This window comes from Strix uralensis, chromosome 2 (genome assembly GCF_047716275.1).
Source record: "Strix uralensis isolate ZFMK-TIS-50842 chromosome 2, bStrUra1, whole genome shotgun sequence".
NCBI lineage: Eukaryota > Metazoa > Chordata > Aves > Strigiformes > Strigidae > Strix > Strix uralensis.
The window spans coordinates 108,636,686-108,655,730 of NC_133973.1; the positions used below are offsets into that span (position 1 = coordinate 108,636,686).

A 19,045-nucleotide genomic window follows, 5' to 3' on the forward strand; every position below is an offset into this window, starting at 1 on the left:
TTCTTTTCCTTACATTACCATTACTTTTCCTTACTGGTTGGAATTTCCCATATTCCAGGTTGTAGCTGTTGCATGTCTTTGAGAAGAGCCTGGCTCTATCCCCTCCCATGACTGAGGTAACTGTAGCCTGCAGCAAGGTACCTCCTCACCTTTGTTATGGGTGAACAAAGTGTTCTCTCCACCTTGCAGCCTCACTGCCCTTGCTCCAGTATGTCACTGCCTTTCTTGTACTGTGGATCATGAAATTAGTTGTGGTATTCCTCATCTGCTCTGACCGATGCAGGGGCTCTGAGCAGAGGGGCAGAACTGTCAGATTTGCTGGCTCCAGAGCCTGCTCTTGCAGCCTCACCTGTTCCCTAAACTGCAGTGTTGCTTCAGAGGCTGCATGTGGTGTCGCACATAAACTGCCCTTCAGGGTTATGGGGTGCTGGCAAAGTTCATGTAAGCCTTGCATCTCTGGCTTGAGAAAAAGAAGAACTGCCCACTGATACAGGAGTGAGATCAAAGCTGCATCACTAGAGGGCGATGGAGCAAGGCAGCAGACAAGGCCTGTGTCTGCACTGGATGTGCTAGGAGCTGGAAGAGGATGTCCTTCTACTGCAGCTTGAAGTGGCTGATGACTAAGTTCCTTTTGGCTTAGCTCAGGCAAATGCATATCACTGTCCTAGGATGCCCTTTCTAACAGCTTACAGGGCAGTTAAGGTGAACCTTCTTCCTGCTGATGGAATAAACTAATCTTGTATAGCAGCAGCAAAGGCTGTAACAGCAAGCATCAGATTTTTCCAGCTGAGGCACAGTTAAGTAAAAACTAAATAGCTGTATGTACGAGATACTACATTTCTCTTGAGAGATCTAAGTACCATTGCTTAGAAGATGGTAACAATAGTTCCTAAACTCCCTGCAGCTCTGGCTTCAAGTAATAGACACTCATCCCTTACATATGTGGAATTTATGGCATTCTTCTGGCAGGAAACTGACCCTTAGTGTATCATGGGACTCAACAATCTAGAGACATGGAAGTGGAGTTGAACCTTAATATTAGTAACAAAATCAGTTCTAACAAAGCACCAGGCCAAAGGCTAAACTACAGACTTTATTTTCCATAGTAGATTATGTAAAATCTGCAGCTCTTTCACAGCACCTTGTTATAGCTGGCACTTTCCCTTCAGTTTTGAGGGCTTTATTACATTCATTGATTGTAAAAAGCCTTTCCTGTTACTTCTGGAAGGGTGGTGACACCAACTCCACCCTCTCTTTGCTCCTCACCTGGACAAGCTTGTTAAATGTTATTGCATAAACAATAGTCAGATACTCAGTTAATCAAATCAAACTTTATTCCCATTAATTCCTCTACCAACATTCTTAAGTTCTTAGCTGAACAACCAATACATGTGTACAGCTTAAGCAGCTGTAAATGGAAAAATTACTGCTTATATCACCTTCAAGAGGTAAACTCTCCAAATGTGTCTATTTCAGCCACCAGCTTCTTGCTGTAGGTTCAGTTCAAAATATCATGCTTCTCTTGAAGCTTCAACTTTTGTATTAAAAACTGCAACCATGAGCTTTAAAAAATGAAAGCAAAGACAAATCTAAGAAATAGATTGAAATATTCCACTGATGTGGAATCAGTCCTCAACTTTTCATAATTATTAGAAACATGTACAAATATACTATTTCTCTTGGCTAGACACCTTTGAAAAGAAGGGGAAGTCTAACAACTCTTAAAGCCTCACCCTCCTACCTGGATTATTTAAACATTTGGTATAAATTCCTTTTGAAGTACTGACAATGCACAGTAATACTGCCCCTAGTGTACCAGTCAAGGTAAATTGGTGCAACAGACAGTGAAGATCCTTCAGCCACACCCTGCTGTAACTGCCTGGTCTCATGGGTGTATGAAAGGGGGATGAACAGTTGTTACTGCATGTGAAGGCTGGGGAAACAGGAAGAGTTTGTGGAACTGTAGCAACCGCCTTTCAGTGCAGTGGAGGAGCCAGTTTAAGTGTACCCTGGCTGCACTGCAAGAGGTAGTGACATGCTTTCACCTATGCCTAAAGCTTTTTCCTGTTTCTGGGATCTGAAAGGGAAGCTGTAACATGCAAAAATCAAGCTCTTCCAGCTGTGACTGCTGTCAGTCACTGACAAATCGTGCTAATCCATGATTTTGCTGGGTCAGAGTACTTTGTGTCCTCCACAAGGGTGGGTTGTCACTTACAGCACAGCGTCCCTCTGTCCAACTCCAGGCCTGAGTCATCTGCTGTGCTGCTGAGACCTGCTTTGCCTTCTCCCAGGATAGGCAGTAGCTGCCTCTTACAAGGCAGTGGATGCTTGCATAAAGAACATCCTACTTCAAGAATGAAAGTGGCATCTAGAAGTAGGTGTTCCTGCATTATTTTGGGTAACACTGACTGCATGTTTAATCAAGCAACATGACCAAGCAGTCATGCCCTCCAGGCCTGAAGGTGATACAAACTATCCAGTCATATGAGCTTTTTCCACTCAGCTGAAGAGACACAGCAAGTGGCAGGACTCCAGCCCAAGTGCGTGTTACACCATGGAGACCACAGTGTCAGTTGTCTTTAAAACCTCAGTTCTGACTTTCTGCTCCTCTTCAGCTTCCTGTCCTTCAAGCACATGGACTCATTCACATCAAGGTGACGCAACCAGGAGCCTGTGCAAAGCTACAATTCTGTGCTCAGCACCAGCAGCAATTTCCAGCAGTCTCCCTTACACTAAGGGCTTAATTCAGCAGTGCTTAGTATACTCCAGCACTTCTCAAAAGGATTTAGAAAATAAAATGCTGCATGGACTCCTTAAACCCAGTAGCTACATGTTTTTATCTCAAATGCAGGCATACCTCAGGCTCTAAGTCTTACAAGTACAAGGTAAGGGGTGAACACTTCCTATTTTTATAAGCCCAGAGTACACAAGTCAGACACCGCCTGCCATGTCCTTGGAAAGTCACAGAGCAGAAGGGAGCTGGAGAAGGGCAGGGGTCTAGATGAGGGATATGTAGAAGTCAGCCATACTCAGCAATTAGACAGGACTGCCATTATTCTGAGTCAGACACTTGCCAGCAACATCTGGGAAAGTTCACCACCACAGCACAGATTTTAAAACAGTGCTTTGTCTTAAACAAGACACAGCCTACTGCTGCATGTTACATTAAACCCAACAGGTCAACATGAAGTCTTTTTAGCACCATTATAGGTCAGGAAAATACATTTATGACATGCAGTGTACCTAGTGCAGACTCTGGAAGATGGAGATAATTCTGCTGGTCCAATTCAAGCAGCATGTACACATCTCTATCAAAATCACCTGAATTTAAAAGATTACAAATCCTAAACTGGAGTTGAGTTCCTAAAATTAGGTCACTGATTTGGCCCTGCTCAAACCATGATGTGATCTACAGGCTTTTGATCATTTATTTAAATAATCCTTAAACAACCATTTGTTCTCCATCTGCTAGAAGGTATCAGTAAGAATCTATTTGTTTCATCAAAAGTTTCCGGCTGTACTCATAGGCAAGAAACAGTGCCCCATTGGCCAGGAATGCACGGATCATAGTTGGCTTTAGTCCAGAATACAAGGCAAGTACACCTGGAAATGAAATCAGAGCCAGTTAGCAATTTATTAAATTGCCTATCTGCATCAACCACTGTGCTTTTACCTTTGAAGGATACTGAAGTAATGCTTCTGCTTAGAGGGGCATTCACAGAGAGCTGAACTCACTGGTGTAGCTGCTAACCACAATGTTACTGGATAGTGGTAGACAAGTATCTGGAGTTTTAACATAAGTTTAGCCATCTAAGTGCTTACATTAGAAACTTATCTCAGGTATGACAGGGTCTTCAGAACACTACCTTGGTCACCTGAGGATACCATTCACAGCAGCTGTACCACAGCTGGCAAGGGGACAGAAAAAGAACAGGACTCTGTTGGAGCTGTGCCCCATATCAGACTCCTGCTCTGATTATTATCCTCCCTAGCAACAGGGCCAGGATTCTTATCTGCCACCATGTATATTCTTACACCATCTTCTGAAGTGCCTGGTGCAGGCCTGGTGCAGTTCCAGAGATGAGACACTGAGGTAGATGCTCCAAGTTGCCAGGCTAGATAGGACTATTAAACACCCTCAGACAGCCATACATGAACTTCTAGAGGTGAAGAAAAATTCTGTACTGAACTGGTTATTTCAATTTTCATGTACAGGTTTGGTGATGGGTAATGGAGCTCATTCCTTTTTCCGCTTTTAATGCATACTGAGCTTTAGTTAACTTTAAGTGAATTGTCGCCTAAACCAAGAGGCATGGCAGATGCAGGAGGTCTTGATTTCTAGACCTAGATTCCAAGCTTTCCAGACTACATGAAGCATCGATACTTCTATTTGTTAGAAACAGCTACTGTCTGTCTCTAACGCATTATCAGTGGACTAGATTTCTTAAGCAGTTTTTGGTATTGGAGGGTATACATTTCAGTCTGTAGCCCTACAGATTCAGTTGATACGCTGCATACTCACCTTCAGTTCTCACAACAGTTACAAATGTTCCCATAAAGCCTGTCTGTTTTCCAGCCATTGAAAGAACCTGAATTCTAGATTTGACACAGTCCACAGGATACACAGCAATCCACAGACAGCTGCCTCCAAAACCTCCACTCAGTAGCAAAGGAATGGGACCTGAAGTTAAGAAAAGCTTTTATACACACCACAAAATATCCACCAACGTAAGTATCACATTATTTCATCTACAGAAGTCAAGCAGGTTCTTCTGTGTTCTCTTTGTGACAGAAGAGCAGTTCCTGCTCCCCCACAAACCTTTAAGTTAATTTTAAGCCACTGGGAAGTCACAAGTCTAACCAGAAGCTCAAAGGTTATAAGGAGTGCCTCTTAGATTATTGGCCATGCTAAAAAAGTATAACCTGGAATTCTGTTTTGACTGTATTAACTAAATTAACTCCACTCCTTTCACACTTGCAATCACTTTCCAAGGCTAATTGTGAAATGGTTTAGAGTAACATAGTGTCACTAATCACCTAAACAGATTCACTTGGTACAATGCAGTTGGTGATCAGTCATTTTTCATGATGCAACCTGATTTCGTGTTTCAGATCAGATGTCGATAAACATTTTGTAACAGCAACCAGAATGCATGTAGCTAAAATCCTAACTCCCAGCAAGACAAAGTATTTCAACTGGAGACAAGCTGTCTTTATTCTGGTATCTCCTCATTTTTTCATTTCTACTTTCCCATCTCAGTGTTCTCTTACTATCATTGTAATCACATCTAATGGTCTGTTCACATGTATGCTGCAATGTGTGCTCACTGTTCAAGAGAATACAGCTAAAGCTGTAAAGCTTCAAAAATCACTCTAAACAGCTGATTAAATAGTTTAGAGTTGTGTTACACTGTAGGGTCAGATATTTAAGTAGTTTTGTAGTATTACTGTTAGCTTACTGTATTTATTCTCCATTTATAATATATCCTGCCCCACTGGCAAGTGGTCACTTCAATAATTTATTACTATATATACACAAAATGCAGACCTCCATATTTTGTATGTCCAGTTTCCTTCATTTTACACGTATTTTACAACAGCTGTGAATCATTAGCACATCTTCAGGGAAGATATGTGCCCCCCCCTTTATGTCCCCCATGACAGCATGCTAAAATCCACCAGGAAAAAAGAGGCACCATACCTAATTCATCTTTTGATCTCCCAGAGGCAAAGAATGTCCGACTCAGTTCATACCCTCCAAAGAAGAAGAAATAGCCTGGGACTTCCCGCAGCAAAGTGCTTGACAGGCCTCGGTAAAATCCAAGGGGACCATCCTTTTGAATAACACCCTTCACTACCGACCAAACTGTACTGAGAGAGAGGTTGATCCAGTTAGTGATGCTTAATAGCCAGATAATGAGAAGGTTACAGAACGATAGGCAACTGCAGCAACAATTAAGACCCATTGTTTAGACAACAGAATTCAAGTAAGACTTAGAACAAGATCCTACTGGGAGCCCTTCACTGGCATCCAGCTTTACTAGTGCCTCAGAGACCTCCAGGCTCCGACCCTCCCAGCCACAACTCTTTGCTGGTTAACAGTGCACTACAAATGTGACATCAAGCCAGTACAGAATTAAAAATAATACACATAAAAGGGTTCCAGAGATACTGGGCAGGGTGTATACTTACTTGTGCCCCTGGACTATTTTTCCTGACAACTGCATTTCATGCATGGCCTGCAGCCGGCACTTCACCAGCTCTGTGGGACAGAGGACAAGGGTGGCAAAGGCAGAGGCGAAGGAGCCTGCAGCAGCATTCTGCAGATCACTGCAAGAGAGAAACTGCAGAAGGTATTTGGGCACTGACCTTCAGTGCAGTGGAGCCACTGCACCAGCAATCAGCTTCCTGAACCTGTAAATCTCACCAAGAAAAACCTGACACAGTCTTGGGGGAAAAAGTCTCAAGGGAAAAGGGCACTTGATCTAGGGAGATAAGAAACCTGACTCATCCCATCTTCATATACAACTCAAATACATCCTTTTGACACCCAAAAAGATATATTGCAACCTTTACCTTTTTTGCCATACTTTAGTGATTGCAGCAGAATAAACACTATAAAAGCCAAGAAGGAGAAGATTTGATAAAGATTTCCATAGAGTATTTTTACTGGGCAACTTCTGGGTACTAGTTACTTCCTCAGAACAGGAGCAATCATCACCTCATACAGATGTCAGTGTTTTCAAATTCACCTTACCAGTATTAATACCAGTTTTCAGTGGAAGATGCTAGAAATCTGAAAGCAAGACACAATGGACCACTATAATCTTTCTATGGATGTACTGCAATGAATGCAGCCATGTGTATCAGGGACAGTGCAGACAAACACCACTGAACAAGACAGCACTATAGTCTGCATGGACTCACAGTATTCCAAAACTGGGGCTTACTTTGCGGTTATTTTACATGTCGCAAAGTCTGGGCTGCTAAACTGCTAGGACTCAAAAGGCTGGTACTCCAGGATGATATACACTTTAAACAGGTTCCTACAGACACTGGTGTGTTGCACAGGAGCTACACAACAGCACAGAAAAAGTGGAGCTTCTCCCTTCTTGCAGAACCTGGGGAGTCAGCACAGCTGAGACCGCCCTCACTGCTGCACAGAAGTTCTTTCCATACACAGATGTATAAAACTACTGGGCACAGGGCAAACATCTATAGTATTAGAGATTAAAGCTACAACTTTTCACCTTGCAGAAGCATCACAGAACTGAGTTTGTGACATGAAGCAAAGCTCGTGACATTCAGATATGGCAGTGACAAGAACGGTCAAAGTGGAAGAAGTCAGTAGCTGCCTACAGAGCAGCGACCACATAATATGCGGTAAGAACTGGCAACATTGACTGCACAATCCTCTTGCAGCACACAAAGCCTGGCATAACAGGGATCTGAAATGTAACCCTCTGAAGCTCGAGACAGAGCAAGGCAGAGTTAAAAACAGTATGTGGCTGAGCCCTACAGTTAAGCAGCTATGAGCTACAGCAAGGCAATAGGGTTACACATTGAAGAATCAGGATAAGAAGACGTGGAAGAGGTGCCTTCTAACTATGCACTATGCACAGGATCCTTCCTCCTTCAGGAGAAAGGAAAAAATGATGCTATCAGACAAAAAGAATTCTGACATATGTACGTAAAGCATTAGATTTAGCCATAATTCAGATACTTTCTACTTTTGCCCATTGATATTTAATTTTGCATACAAAAATTCAACTGGACCCGCTGTTTAGGCTTTGGTCTTTAATATAGCGAACCTCACTGCAGAAGTGATAAGCCTTGAATGCTGTTCAGGTTCCCTCTCAACTCAAAATGCCTAATTCAGTAATTTTTCTGGATGGGAGAGTTTTGATCATACATCACAGGAGGAAGAATCATCTACTCTTAACACTGCTGCTTCTTCTATAAAAGGTATTTATCTTGTTTTTTTCAAAGAAAATAGCCTGCTGAAGATGACTAGTCACGTATTGAGAAAGTCAAACTGAGGTGAACAAGGATAATAGTTCTCTCAGTTTAGACTTTGGCACGGAATGAAATCAGTTTGGTTGGACTAAATGGGCATTTAGACAAATGGAATTTAGCAATTCTCTTTCCCTTTGGTTGTCTCAGTTTAGACTTTAGCATGGAATGAAATCAGTTTGGTTGGACTAAATGGATGTTAAAAGATAAATGGAATTTAGCATTTCTCTCTCCATTAGTTTTCCTTTTGACTCATGCATCAGTGACATGTATTCCTTTAACTGGAGAAACTGTTGTTTTGTAACTGTTTTGCAAGGCTTCACTCACTGACCAGGGTATCACTGAACACAAGCAGCCTAGGCAAGCTTATTTCCAAGCCATTTAAAGGTGTGACTGGGAAGGTAACTAAAAGCAAAACCAAACTATTGTAGCTGGTTTTGAGAAATCTCAAACATTATAAAATAATGAAAAAGTGAGAAGCCATTGCTTATATACGGGTGAGAAAAATAGTCAGGTTGACCTCAGTTTGTGACTTGACACATTTTCCTCTTCGGGCTAAGATAGTATGACAGGTTTTAAACAGCAGAGGCAATGAAGATAATTATAGTTCTTTATGTGTCATGTCCAGATGTTAGCCACCTCATCAGGGTTTCTTCCCTCCTCTACAGCACACAAAGGCTTCTTGACTCTTCCACAATAAGAATGGTTGGAAACATCCTGGACAGACCTCATGTATTCAGGGCACCACTGCAGACCATGTCAATTCTCTCATACATGCACCTCATAAGATGCCCCCACAATGATCCAGAATAAGAGATCAAGGAAGCAGCATCAAGGGAGAAATCTTCCAAGTAAATTTAAATCCTTTAGTGTTTTACCCTAGCACAGTCATGCAGTCACACTATTTGTTCTTCAATCAACAATGTATTAAACAGCCATCCTGGGTCTGAAAAGTACCCATTTACCTGACCAAGGAAAGAAAGGTCAGATGTCAGAGGCACTTGCTATTGCTACATATTCAAATTACATTCCCATTCTGTATCCTACTCCAAAAGTGTGGAATAGTACACCTATGTCTATACTGTTTGAAAGTTTCCTGCACTACCTCCCCTACATATGCTGTAAACATGCTGTCTCAATCACTTGAAGAGATGATCCCAGGACCTCTGCAAGTCTGTAGTCTACCTCCCAGGAGGGTCACAAAAGATGGTTAAGCAGCAAATCATGCCGTTGGTAGGCCTATCTCCTAACATTTGAGTGGGTAGGAAAAGATAAGAGGTCTGTAAGCTGAGCAAGAAGAAACTCCCTGATCTAAGAAAGCAATTAAAAAAAAGGTGGAAATGACTGTCTCAGCTGAGGTATTTCAACTGTCAGAAACAGTGAAAGAGAATGCAAGTAGAGAACAATTAATATAATTTATCTCTTCATCACTTCATATTCCCTCATAGCAGGCCTCAGGCTTAAAATACAACATCTTAACACGTGACAGGAGAACACCTCACTTAATGCCACTTTGTCCTGGTTTAACCAGGATAGGGTTAAGTTTCCCCAGCAGTGGGGGGGAGCTCTAGCCGGGTTATTCAGATACCATGCGGACGTCACATCCTGGCAGGTCACTCACATTTTTCCTGGCGCGGAGCGTGGTGCACTCGTGGTTTTGTACATCGTGCTTCAAACTGCTGTATTTGGTAGCTATTTTGCTCTGTTCATTGCTATCACTATTACTGTTATTGTTATTGTTGTTGTTGGTTGTGTTGCTATTGCATTGTTGTATTAAACCTTTCCTTATTTCAGTCTTGGGGCTTTGTATTTCACTCCCTTTGTGGGGGAGGGGCAGCGGCCGCGTGGTCTCAGACCCCGGCAGGGGCTAAACCACCACACACTTTTAGATACTTGTCTTGCACTTAGGTAGCTACCTATGTCATGTCAAAGATCTCAAATGCAGATTCATGGCCTTCCCCGCTACTTTCATTTGGAGACAGACGTGACAGAGGCAGAACAAAGTTATTAATAAAAAGCTGAATGTGGTTAACCTTGCATCACTCTGAATGGAGTTAGGACAGTATAAGAAATCTTTTCCACTGTGGGGCAGCACAAGGATGGAGAAGGTGCAGCTACTTTCAGTGCTGTACAGAAGACATACCTTGAGAAATGTGTAACAGTAAGGCACATGGAGACTGCTGAACCACTGACAGCTCTAAAGTGATGCCCCTGGAGAAAAGCCATCCTAGCTAGAAAAAGATTATGATCATTATGCCAGTGCATAAATCCAGGACTTGTTCACACCCTGAATACTCTGCACAGCTCTGGTCTCATAAGCTAAAAATCCAGGTACATCAGGATTACAAGAGTTTGAGAAAGACAGCGAGGACAGCTAAAGGAACAGCTTCAGAGTGCTCACTGACTAGGAGGGATGGGATCCTTCCATCCAGGAAGGGGTGGGGAAAAGGGGCATGGAGCAATGGACAGAAATCTATAAAATCCCAGGTAGCATGGAGACAGTGGGTAAGGATCAGCTGCCTCTTCCAGTTACAGAATTAATGACTACCACCTGCAGAACTCCCTGCCAAAGTGTACTGCAGATGCAAGGAACTTACAAGAATTCAAGAGGAGACAGGACAAGTGTTTCAAAAGAGATCCATAGTCACTGACTGGATCACAAAAGGATCAAGAAATCCTCTGAACTAAGAACACAAGTCTGGCAGAAGACTCGCAGTAAGTATTAAACACTTCCTTCTCTTTTCTCTCTTTAGGCAGCCACTTATTGCCAGTGCTGCAGACAACACACTGCAAAATTAGACCTTTGATCTAACCATCATTACATTCCAGCTTTTGAAACTTAGATTTTTAAAAGCAAGGCAATATTAGAAAAGTTTCTTTTCACCTTAGTATGCCTCCCTGTAAGAACCACTACCTCCCCTGCAAAATCAGAACCACCTAAAGGCAAGGGAATACTAACTTTCAGGTATTGCAATGCTCAGTCTGTTTAGTAAAAATATTCCAGGTCTTGAATATTCCAGTTAAGTTGCGATTATCTAAACCAGCCAACTACAGCAACAAGTAGATGGCTCTGTTGTAGTTAAGACACCATATCCTAGCACAAAGGTCTATATTCCAAAACTTACTACAATGCATACTGGCAGAGGAGGACTAGGACATCAGTTATGCTCTGACAATACAGTACTTGCAAATAGCAGTTGCATAGTTTTTATTTATTTTAAAAAATGAAATGGATTTCTATAACTAACCTGAGCTTTGTTTTCCTGTCTACTCCAACAATTCTTCTCACAATTTGTTGGCAAAATCCATAGCACATGAACAGAACGGAGTTCTCTGCAATGTTGGCTACAAGCGCTGGTGTAGTTCCCTTGTAGAAGCCTTGAAACCCCACTTGCTTGTAGGTTTTCACAAAACAGTCTACAATTCCTTTGTACATGTTGGGGAATGTCTGCATCTTCACCTTTGCAGTGTCAAAGGGCTGGCCAGTCAGCACACATGCTGTCCCACCTAAACAGGCATGGAAGTTAAGAGGGTGGATGAAGGTTATCACAACTGAAACATCTATACACAAACAGCACTATTAGGAAAAAAAAAATCACACAGAAAGCAACGATTAATTAATTCTCCACAGGAAAAGACAAGTGCACTGATTTCAGCACAATGGCATCAATTATCAGTGGTGAATTTAGTTACCTGAAGAAAGAGAAAACCATGCATAAAAGCAGTAACAGCTTAAGTCTCATTAAACATTTCTTTGCCTTACTAAAAGTGAGCATCTAAATGAATTGATTCACCTACATAAGCAGTTACTGAATTAGAGGTATTGTTCTGAAATCAAGTCACCTGTGTTAATGAGTTAAGCAACATTTTCCCTTGTTCATTAATGCAGTGGTTCAGAAGACATCCGATTTTACATTCCAATAACAAAAACCTGAAAGATTTTGAATCAAGTGAGACAAAGACTCCTCCGGGACAAGAGGAACACTACCGAGACTGATGAGACAAATTGATAACCAAAGACTCAATCCCTTTACTTCAAAACTCCAGATGATTCTTATGTGCATTTATTCCTACATACTAGAAGAAAGTGTCCAGTATAAGCTGAAAAAGGGCAAAAGGGCAAAGTTTCTCAACCTGTTATCTTTTCCAAACTGAACTGCAAGGTCAATACCCTGAGAACTTGTGAGATATTTCAATCAATACCAGTAACCACTTCTCCCTCAGTGCAGTGTTCTTTCGCATGAACTAATTCAATTCAGTAGTCTGCAGAAAGAGCTAACATTACACTTTTTCAGTAAGAAATAACAGTGTACACTGACAGCAATCTATTAGAAGCCAATAACTAATAGGAAGCATATGATAGGTGTACCTTATATAGACTTTATGATTTTGCTTTTTTAGCAAGAAAGAAGAACTATCCTAAAATGGAAGCTGATCTTCAAATGTTTAGCTGACATTTAAAGCTGTGCTTTAAAGCACAGCTGACATGCATATACTGTAAAGAGGACAAGTTAACAAGATGTTTTTTTCAGCTATGAAACAGAAGTAATTATCTGTAAATGCAGATAAGGTAAAGAAACTGAAATAGAAGCAAATGTGTGAATCCAATTAAGATTAGTTATTTTTCTTCTAATGGGAAGAAGAAGAGTAAGCAAGTGTTTGTTTAACCAGGCCTATTTCAATCAATTCTACTCATGTTACATTGTTGCTGCTCTGCAAAGAGGTACTTCAGGACTTTAAGAGGAACTAAAGATCTAGCTGCCATAAAACCTCATTAAAAGCTTCAGAGCAAATCATGCAAGGAAACATGAAGAGCTTCTTGCTCTGTGAGGAATAACCAAGCAGAGAAGTAGCTGGCTCTGACCAGTAACTCCATGTCAGCCTCAGATGAGAAGCAGAGCTGGAAAGGCTCAGCCAATGCTACCTGCAGGCAAGTCAGGTAGATATTAATCTAGAGGACAAATGCTAGGTTCCTGTGTAAAGGCAGACCTAAAACATCCATGTGTAGTAAAATAATGGCTGTTGGAAGAAGCCCAAGAAAACCAGAAGTGGTCTTGGGAATGCAGAACTAAAAAATTGGGAGCTGACTGTGAACACCTGTTCCAAAAAGAGAAAGGGCTCTCCTTACACTGTCATTGGAGGTAGCACAAGAAGCCCAGTAAACTACAGCAATGAACTTTGTAAGCTTCAAGGTAAAGACCAAGAGTCACAGTATCTAAAACATTAAAGAAAACATAATTCTTCCAGCCAGCAGTAGAGTGTAAAAAAAACCCCAAACCACAAAACCAAAACAAACCAGAAAAAACAAAAAGTCAACCCTGCTTGAATGTTTAGACAAATGTGGTCATAATAATGACATGGGAACCGTGGCGAAAAGAGTCCTACTTAATCAGAGAAGGGATCAGAGGTTGCTCAGATCCTAGGCAAAGGACTATGACCCACAGGCAGCTGAAGGGCTTATTTATTATTGTTCAGAACTTACTTGTCCCAGTATGCCATTACTTATCAGCTAGTCAAGACTGTATCTGGAGAGAAAGGTAAAATCAGGTTATGCATTTACTGGAGGAACTAGCTGTTTGCCTAAATACACTTTTCTAAAGGGTGCAGACACATATGTAACACAGAAATGAGCACTACCAATGAACACAGGCAATACAAAACAAGTATGTGGAAAGAATATGGAAAATAAATACTAGAGTAACATTAAAACTATCTATTACAAGAAAAGTAGCAAAGAAAAAGAACAATGATTTAGGATTACTGAAGTCATGACGAAAGAGGTCTGACTTCCTTCATCTTATCTAAAGGAAGGAGAACTATACCAGAGAAGAAAACAGCATAATTAGCTCCAAGATCCTCTAAGCAATACTGCCAAAACCAGGGAAACCTCAAGTGCATGCCCTGTTAGCCTGAGTGTGGGCATGGAACAGTATCACCAAGAAATGGATTTCTAAGCTGATGCTAGTTTCCAGCTCTTGTAGTCACCAAGAGCTTCAACTCAGGCTTCAACTCAGAAAGACAGCTTCCTAAGCCAGAGTGCTCCACTGCCCTGGATGTTAACCATTCCTCAGCTGAAGTACCAGGAAGGAAAGCAGTCACACCTCCCATTTAAGCACCTGGGAACACCTGCAAAACCATCAAGAACTGCACAGATATTAAGTTACTACTTTGGGAAATAGAGCAGATAATAGCCACGATTTACTGAGGATCCAAAAAAACCAAGGAGAATGAACAGACTAAGAGAAGCATAATTTTTCTAAGGCAATGAAGGAATAAGAGCAAATAGCAGAAACACTTCACTTGCAGGGAAAGAGAGTATTGTCTAGTCAATTAACATATTTTTGCAAAGGCTAACAAAGCAGGTATTACCTGGGCAAAATGTGGTGGTAGATGGAATGCTTTATGAAGGTGCCACACTGGACTCATGTTATCTGTCACCCCTTGATTTCTCACTGCACTAAGGTTAACTCCAGTCTGACAAATGACCTCAAATAACTACCCTTGAATTGCACTTAACACCATTAATGCCGTGATACTCACAGCATTAATACCATCATAAAAGGACCCACCAACTGCAATAGCTATTGTTTGGGAAAAGAACCATGAAATTGTTTAAACTGCTTACAACAGTACATTAGACAAATCTTTCCTTCCACCTTTTCTGTATAAACATTGCCAGCTTAGAAATGTCAAAAAGACCCCTTTTCTCTGGCAGAGTTAAAAACCAATTCACCTCTCAGCCACGGACATTACCAACATGGTAATGTTAGTGAAACAATGCAACTGTTTCCACATTTGTGACTGTCACAACTGGTTCAGCAAAACTTTACAGCACAGACTAGACTGAACTGGAAGTTAGTTGAATGAATTCATCATCAGTCCCACTACTAAGCTTCCTAGCTTCTAAAGATTCACATCAGGATGTTGTTTGAGCTAATAACCCTTCAGATAGCCTCTTGCCTGTTTCAATTAGAGAGGGTTCCTGTGACAAAAGCAGCACCTCAACCACTCAACACACTGTTTAGGTTCATTCCAAAACTCTACTTGTGACCAATTCTTAAACTCATGTAAGCATGAGAACTAACACTGAAACTTAAATCTCCTTCTGGAAAAATATTAGTCTGGAATAAGGGTTACACCTTCACTGTGTGGCAGGGGTTTCACCAGGGAAGAGTGATAGTGATGCAGTTACAACACCAGCTGAGGTCAGCTGCTTCACCTCCACGTCCTTAAAACACAGAAGGCAAGGCTTTTTATAGCAATGGGAAACTGCTTTTACATTTCTCAAAGGTATTTATTATTATTGCTCAAATTATTAATGCTCAAAGGCATTATTATTCTGTCCCTCAGAAGTTTTGTGCAATTAAGTTCTCTAGCCTTACCTGCAGCTCCTGCTGTGAGGTCAATAGCAGCCTGAATAGCCGAGTTGATCCTCATGCTTCACACTTGTTTATCAGTTACTTCAGAGTGAAGTCTCCTGTTTCCTGGCAGGTGTGGAGACACTTGTCTCCTAAGAGAAGAGAAAAATGAAGTATACACAATTTACAACAGTAACTGACAGTCAAAAGCATCACAAGATTGCTTTCACTTCCACTCTTCCATTTACCCTGTTCTAAACCATTTACAAACAGAAAATGCTTGTCCCCAAGACTGAGATCTAGCATATTTGTATTTTGACTGACTAGTTTTGCTGCATTAGGCAAGTCCTCTGGAGTATCACTGTCTAGCTTCAGATTACTTGGGCTTTCCAGTTTCTAGTGTCCATGGATCTCTCAAATGAAAGCAAAGAGTACCCCCAGGGAAAAGCGATGAGCATTACCTTTTTATTGATTATAGAAGCACAGTCTCCATCAGGGGTCTAAGGCTAGCTGGCAGGAATATTTCCCCCCCATCTCAGCTCCCCACCTATAAAGCAAAACAAGAGAATTGCTCTCCTCATGGTGAGCAGCAGCTAAGAAAACTGCATTCATGATGATCCAGGCACATTAGGTATTTCTCCATGGCTCTCAGAAGATATGAGTAGAAAGGGAATGAACACCTAGAATTGTATCTAGCTGTCAGGTTCCCAGCACAAGTTCCCCCCACACCAGCATACTATAAATAAGAATTACACCTCATCTCTCAGGAAGGCAGCTGGAAAGCAGAAATACAAAGGCGACACCCTCAAACATTCAAATTAATTCAGTTCTCAAGTTTGCAGCAAGGTACTTTCACTGGGTGAGCAGTTAAAAGAAGATTGCTTATCTGGAGTAAAATCATTGAGCCAAAGAGCTCCCACTGTTTCAGAGCCATGTTGCTGAGCCAGACACTTAGCTGGTGGTGCTGTCAAAAGAGTTGCATGAGTCTTAAAAACCACACAAATACACACATGAATCATACCCTCATTGACTTTTAAGCCTGGCTTCAAGGACAGTATATCAGTAAACAGAACATTTTTCACTCTTTTACCTACTGTGGTGCTTCTTTTGAAGCCTGTTGCCTCCCAAAATATATTCTGGAGTAGTATTTATGGGAAACACAATTTCCAATAGGCTACATTGAAAGAATAATTTAAAAAACACACTGTATGAACCACATCCTTTGTACAACTTTTACAAGTACACACACCTGCATACAATTAAGGCTTTAAGAAAGCCTATCTCTAAACAGATTATTGCTGAAGCTTAAAATATGCTCCCAGTAGGCCAAATACTGTCACTCAGTAACTTCACATGTCCAATCTGTTTAAGATGAGTTGCATGAATCTGAATGTAATAGTTTTTTAAAAAATGTGTCACTTCTCTTATAATAAATGGCACTAATACATGCTATTTCTGAATTGTGGTTACAGATTGGAACTGTTTCACCACTGACAGCATAGTATACTGTTGTCTCAAAACAGAAGCTGCAAGACCAAGTTACACTTCATTATCCTATATACCTCATTAGCGGTCACGCAGCACTCCGCACTTTTGCTTCTCATTTAGAGGAAGAAACAAGAACAACAGATCAGCGAGACAGCCTCTGAATGAAGGGAATTACTAGAGAGCAACAATTGCCTGCATTCAGTGAAATGTACACTGCTTGCATCATGCTGAGTGCTTATCAACTTGTGCCAGTCCCCAACGGGAGCACATGCCAAATCACCCACAGATACCCACTGACGCTTGGCAGCAGAAGGAAAAACAGAGATGCCTATAAAAACATGGAAGTTTTGAGAGCCAAAGAAGTTTAGTTTCCTGACCCATAAGAGTACATTACCACTTTCACAAGATTTAAGACTTAGTCAAAACTACACCAGTAGTATATACGTACATACCTTCTCTGCTATTTTTTTTCCTGTATGCAATAACACTAGCAGATTTAAAAACTGCTCGTGGGTATAACGAGGCAACAACCGCTGTTACTTCCCAGGCGAATCCAAGCCTCCAACCTGGAAACACAGAAGCATTAGTTAGCGTAACAGGCCGCGCAGGGTCCTCCACCCGCAGCCCCTGACGTTATTCTCTGGTGATGCACCCCCCAAACACCAGGTGGATAACCCCAAAAAGTAGCGCTGCTCCCGGGGAGAGCCCGCCAGGCCGCTGCCCGAGGCCGGGGCAGGCCGGCGCCGCAGCAGCCGCCGGGCAGCGGCCAGACTGCCACACGTGCTCCCGGCCGCTGCAGACCGACTCTCTTCGGTACCGGCCAGAGCGCCAGCTCCAGGGCGGGCAAAGCCGAAGGGCAGGTCTCCTCAGGGCAGCCGGGCGCCGGCCGCGAACCCCCCGCTCCCACAACACCCACCGCTTCTGAGCGGGAAAGCGCCGGCCGGCCTTCGGCGGGGCGGCGCGGGGAGATGGCAGAGGCCTGCCGGGGCAGGAGGCCGCCGGACCCCGCACACCCGCCGCGTCTCCCGGGCGGCTGCGCGCAGACCGACGATTCCCGGGGGGCCGCGCACCGCTGAGCCCCGAGGCCGCGGCGCACCCCAGGCCCGCAGGCCGCGGGGCAGCCCGGCTCCCGCCCGGGGACCCCGCCGCACCGAGCCACCCCCGGCCCGGCCCGCCTGGCGCCGCCACTCACCGCCGCCCGCTCGGGCGGGCAGCGCCGCCGCCGCTGCCCCTATATAGGCGGCCGAGGGAGGCAGCGCGGCCCCCCGCGGCCCTGGGGAACACGCGGGCCGGGGAGGCGGTGGGCGGGCGGCGGGGCCGGGCCGGGCCGAGCCTGCCGTGCCCCCGGCGGTGGGAGGCGGTTCCGGGCAGCGGGGAAACGCCCGGCGGCCGGCGTGGCTACGGGGAGGGCGGCGGGGACAGGGTTTTGGGGTCCCCACAAGTACCGGTCGCAGCACCGCCCCTGTTCCGGCCCCTTCCGAAACCCTGCGGCCCACAATCCCTTTTATGTTTTGGTTGGGTGGGTGTTTTTTTGTTTTTAAAGAAGGATTTATTTAGGAATTAAATACCCTGAAATAACATTTTGTGCGTACAGGGGAACCCCAGCAGAACTGCCGCAATTCCCGAGACAGGCGCTCGTCCATCAGCTGCAGTCTGTCTAGATGGGTTTTTTTTTTTGCCTCCTGCTATTTTGAAGTATTTGACAAATTTTTAAAATGTTATTCGAGCAATGGAGGAGAAGGAAAATTTACCTGTGGCTTTTTTTTTTTTTTTTTTTTTTTGTACTATGTGACTGAATCGCAGTTACGTAAACCAAAAATTTCCCTCTTTTCCAAAACACAAAAATCCCCATTAAGTTTAACATACATGTTAATCAGAGGACTAAGCCATACAAGTCTGTAGCTATCTTATACTTAAAAAATAAATATACAGCATTCTACAATCTTCTGTCTAAAGTTATAAAGATATACCTGATATCTTGCATACTGACTAAAATAAAGTGTTTTCTTCTGCTGCTTCAGCTGGATTGAATAGTCAAATAATTGTGGAGATACAAATAAAAAAGTTGTTCCTGTTCTGACTTCTGCTAAAACCTCTAGCTTTACTGATGCATACTCAACAGTGGCCCATAGCACATTAAACTGGACATGGACAGATTCATAAGCAATTTGCTGCAGATCAACAAG

General features: G+C 42.8%; 1 protein-coding gene across 7 annotated transcripts; it reads right to left on the reverse strand.

Annotated features, from left to right (window-relative positions):
• Nucleotides 1–1,312: 1,312 nt before the first annotated feature.
• On the reverse strand, nucleotides 1,313–18,322 carry SLC25A15 (solute carrier family 25 member 15). Of its 7 annotated transcripts, none has more exons than XM_074859768.1 (9): nucleotides 18,305–18,322; nucleotides 17,312–17,425; nucleotides 15,833–15,918; nucleotides 15,396–15,523; nucleotides 11,262–11,520; nucleotides 6,193–6,330; nucleotides 5,702–5,871; nucleotides 4,523–4,681; nucleotides 1,313–3,603 (listed from the first exon to the last, which is right to left on the reverse strand). In XM_074859768.1, exons 4-9 carry the CDS (start codon nucleotides 15,448–15,450, stop codon nucleotides 3,479–3,481), a joined length of 906 nt encoding a protein of 301 aa, XP_074715869.1. In that variant the 5' UTR covers nucleotides 15,451–15,523; nucleotides 15,833–15,918; nucleotides 17,312–17,425; nucleotides 18,305–18,322; the 3' UTR covers nucleotides 1,313–3,478. The 7 variants fall into 7 exon arrangements, with proteins under 7 accessions (XP_074715869.1, XP_074715871.1, XP_074715866.1 ...); XM_074859770.1 differs by lacking the exon at nucleotides 18,305–18,322 and adding an exon at nucleotides 18,052–18,158 and having other exon boundaries at nucleotides 1,313–1,562; XM_074859765.1 differs by lacking the exon at nucleotides 18,305–18,322 and adding an exon at nucleotides 18,052–18,156.
• Nucleotides 18,323–19,045: the final 723 nt, after the last annotated feature.